The following is a 4,577-nucleotide window of genomic DNA, read 5'->3' as shown; positions in this document are numbered from 1 at the left end:
TTTTTTTTAAAAAGGATAATATCAGCCATCAACCAACACTAAAACATAGATTTTTTGTGTGTGGGGAGAGTGGTACGGTATTTTCAGTTCCTTTTAAGAAACATATTTTGGTATTATTGCTAGAAGTAGTAACTCAAATAGAAGTTCTTGCAACCAGGTCTGTGGACCTGCCTCTCTTTTCTCAGGTACCATACAACTTCACTGAACATATTGACATAAGTCTCTGATCCACAGATGCATAGAGATATTTACATCTTTATATATGTTTTCATTCCATTGATCAAATGTCTCTCCTGAAGAAAATAATTAATATTTTTAATCTACATAAATATATTTTATGGTTTCTAGACCATCTTAGAAAAAAAGGTTATAAATCCAAAAGCTTAAAATTTGTCATTAATTCAAAATTCTAACAAAATGTAGAAGTTATCATTGATAAGTTTTCAAATAAAAGAAATTTACATTTATTAAAGCTCCTTTAACCATTAATACACATTAATCTCCTAAAAAATTCCAATTATTTTGAAAAAAGTCAAAGTACTAGTTTTTGCCTCAGTTCATTCCATAAAATCTCCTTGGATCAGAAGTCTCTGAAGCATTGTTGTTATTCTTCTTTGATTATTTTAAAGAAAAACAATTTCTAATTCCCTATTTTTCTTCTAATTTAGAAAGCATATGCTTATGCTGATGAAGATGAGGGTCGACCAGCAAATGACTGTTTGCTCATTTACGACCATGAGGGAGTAGGTTCTTCCGTGGGTTCCATTGGTTGTTGCAGTTGGATTGTGGATGACTTAGATGAGAGTTCCATGGAAACTTTAGATCCAAAATTTAGGACTCTTGCTGAAATCTGCTTAGACACAGAAATTGAGCCATTTCCTTCACACCAGGCCTGTATACCTATCAATACTGATCTCCCTTTGCTTGGACCTAACTACATTGTTAATGAATCTTCAGGAATGACTGTTTTGGAGGCTGAATTCCAGGCAGAAATGGCAGGGCCTAAGCCCATGACTCATGGGGATATTATAGTGACTGAGACTTACAATACTGCTGATCAGTGTGTCCAGCCCACTACAATTGTTTTTGATCCTCAGCTTGCACCCAGTGTTGTAGTAACTGAAACAGCAATGGCACCTGTCTATGATGTTCAAGGGAATATTTGCATACCTGCTGAGTTAGCCAACACACACAATGTAATCTATGCTGAGAGAGTGCTGTCTAGTCCTGGTATGACTGGCACGAGCAATAGTAGTATGGCTGATGGTTGTATCGGACCTGTGATGAGTGGCAGTATTTTGGTTGGGCCTGAAATTCAAGTGACCCAAATGGTGACTCCAGATATTTGCATAAGCCAAACAATTGGCTCCACATCCCCAATGACATCTCGACACAGGGTAACACAATATAGCAACATACATTACTCCCAACAGTAAGTGCTTTATGGTCAGCATTGTATACGGAGACCTTACACCTCATGATCACCAATATATCCATCAAAGATGTATAATAACTGTGCTATATTTAACACGGTAACAGTCAACAAATACTCTAAGTTCCATGCTGCTCTTTATCATACCTTTTTGGAAGGTTAGTATGGCTAAGCATTTTAGATCTGCCTCTTTTAATTCTTTCTAATTTTACATCATGTGCCAAAAAGTTTTAGGAAAAAATGTTACATCTTTCAACACTATGTCTAATAGCACTCGACTCATGGCAAATCTTGCAGTCCATAGAACCAGTCATGTAAACCATTATGACCTTGAGCTTGGAGTCCCAAAAAGACATTGTCTTCATTCACTAGTCATGTTTTTTCTTTAGAGAGAAATTTCTATTAAATACATTTCGAAAAAGAAAATGAAAAGGAAGATGGCGCTTCTATCAATACAGATCTGAAGGCACTGGTCTCTTTAGTTTCTCAAGATACGCAATAGTAGGCAAAAGACTTTGCTAGATTAATGCATCACTGGAAATGATTCATCCAAAGGAATTATATATATATATATATACACATACCCATTTAAATCAATATGGATGAATTTGGATTGCACTTTATTGATTTATATCATTAACTGTAAATTAATTTAGAATAGAAAAACAATGCATGAAAACCCTACAGCAGAAACATTCTTTGGGGAAGTACTGGAGTTTTTCTCCCTTACAGGGAATTTTTTTTCCCTACTCTTGCTAATTATGTCAGAAATATATACAAAATACAGTTTAATCAGTTTCTTTGATTGACCTCAGTCATTGAGCTTTCATTTAGCAACCAGGTTTTCCTCGGCAGCTACTCTGTATTTATTCATATATTCAACAAATATTTACTTAGAAGCTTCTATGTGTTGAGTGCTGGTCTTGACTCTGTAAATATATAGGTGAAGAAGAAAATCATAATTCCTGCCTTTATAGACCTTCTAATTCTTTTCTATACCTGAAATAAGACTTTGGGGATATGGCTTCAAGTTCCTACCAAGAAAAATCAACAAAATATTTAGCTCCACTACCAAGTTGTGTTTCTCTTCCTAACACTACTATATTGTGTTGAATGAATGAAATGGAAAGGTGCAAATAGGTTGCTTATTTTTGGTATGCACAAAGCTGGCTTGAAAGAAATAAATTGTAGCAAGATAGTTTTATTTAATTCTGTAAAATATGTAAACTATATAGTAGTAACTATAATGTGACTAGTAGGGCAATGTAAATGAAATAAACATTTTCAGGGCTTATTTATTTTGGAAGGAAATAATTGTGGTGCTTCTTGTTTATTTTTTGTTCCTTTATAAATAAAACTATCATAGAATTTGAGGCATCTCACATAACCAATTGCCCAACTCTCTCATTTCACAGATAAGGAATCTAGAAATAGAGAGGTTAATTTACCACAATCGGCTAGCTGTGGTACAGAAGCTTGAATCCACTGCTCAGATATCCATTGCTCAGATGGCCAGTGCACTTTTCAATGCCATAACTTTGTCAGACATTGAGAGGATACAGTTTTGCCCGTTACATGGTCTTTGCTATTTTTCAGTTGGAAGGAAAAGTATCCCGCAAAAAAATAGGTTTTGTGAAGTGTAAGTAAAGAATATAGAGTCCCTGGGTGGTACAAATGGTTAAGTGCTTGGCTACTAACTGAAAGGTTGGCAGTTTGAATCCACCCAGAAGTGCCTTTTAACACTAGAAGATTGTTTATATATTTTTTAATTTTTTCCAGATTATGTGCACAGCTAGCTGCTATAACTTTAATTATTCACAACCAGTAATCTGCTATATTTTACTACTCTATAATTTGATGAAATCCACAAGGTTAGCCAAGGAGTATTGGTGCCACATTCATTTTAACACTGAATCAACACAGCATTCGATTGTATGCATTCGATTCTGTTGCATATCCTGATGTAGTTATTTTTCTTTTGACGTCTGCATTCTTTTAGGCCAATAATTCTAAGAAATATGAAACAGTGAATAATTAAATATAAAGCACCAATAGAGTTAAAAACTGAAAATACAATGAGGCTTGGGAAATGAATAATAACATAGTACCAAGCACTTAACTAATAGATTTAAAAGGAGGTGAAACTGTTTGTGAGGAGGATAAGAACATTTTTCTGAGACCTTTTTGTTCTATCTCTGTGTCAACACACAAAGACTTAAGGGTGCTTCCCAAAAGAGGAAGTCTACTAGTAGATGCTCCCCCGACCCCCAGTACCGTGGAAACAAGATCAGAGGCATTTCATTTTTTCTCTCAATATTATCAATGAAGAGGAACTCCTCCATCATGCCAAGATGGTCATTATTGCCCTTATACGACTCAAGTCTCTGGAACTGGTGTATTTTTAAGCCTCATCACAAACAAAATAGAAAGCATAAAACAAGGTTTCCCCTTCACTGCTTAAGAGTTAAGGCATTGATTTGGCTAGGAAGTAAAGAGGATACAGAGATTATGTTAAGGTTACAGATAAACCTAAAAGCCCAGAAAATGAGATTTAATAAATAAATATAATAGCATATAGTCTTAGTCACACTGCCCCATAGAACTACTTGAGGGGATAGCATTATTAAATGAATAAATGAATTCTCTTGGAAAAGTCTTATCAGGTAACAGGAAGGGAAAACATTAAGAACATGGACAGTATTTATAAACTTGTTCCAGAAAAAAAATATTTTTTAATTTCCTCTTTTGGACTAGATATTTCCAATTGTAATGTATTACTTAATGTAATAACATTTTATATATTTCTTCAATAAAAAATATGTGATAAGAAAAAAAAGTTTCACTTTCTCTTTGGTGTTTGCACACACAGACACAAGTATATAAAATCTTTTCCTTTAGGATTTTCTTAAATACAGAATTGTGTTACTATGCCATTATCATCTATTCATCATTTGCAGGTAGAAGATCACACTCCAGAGGCATGGGTTCATTTATAAAGTGAAATTCAGAATCATTTATTTGTGTATTATTGTAGAATGTCTCAATAGAATCATTATTTTACTAGTAAATGCTCATTATAAAATAACAAATCAATTGAATAAACTCTAGATATTGTTCCAGATATGGCATAAATTTCAGGGTTAAA

General features: G+C 34.0%; 1 protein-coding gene across 1 annotated transcript in view; it reads left to right on the top strand.

The window, feature by feature from the left end:
- Nucleotides 1-1,436, top strand: part of DSG4 (desmoglein 4) — a 29,575-nt gene extending 28,139 nt beyond the window's left edge. Inside the window, exons 14-15 of the mRNA XM_004386906.1 lie at nucleotides 124-185; nucleotides 669-1,436. Of these exons, the coding sequence (XP_004386963.1) occupies nucleotides 124-185; nucleotides 669-1,436 (830 nt within the window). The remainder of the gene's footprint in view (nucleotides 1-123; nucleotides 186-668) is intronic.
- The last annotated feature ends 3,141 nt before the right edge of the window (nucleotides 1,437-4,577 follow it).

This window comes from Trichechus manatus, unplaced genomic scaffold, assembly GCF_000243295.1.
Source record: "Trichechus manatus latirostris isolate Lorelei unplaced genomic scaffold, TriManLat1.0 scaffold00175, whole genome shotgun sequence".
Classification (NCBI taxonomy): domain Eukaryota; kingdom Metazoa; phylum Chordata; class Mammalia; order Sirenia; family Trichechidae; genus Trichechus; species Trichechus manatus.
Note: the sequence above shows the minus strand (reverse complement) of the source record. Positions and strands in the feature narration are given on the sequence as shown.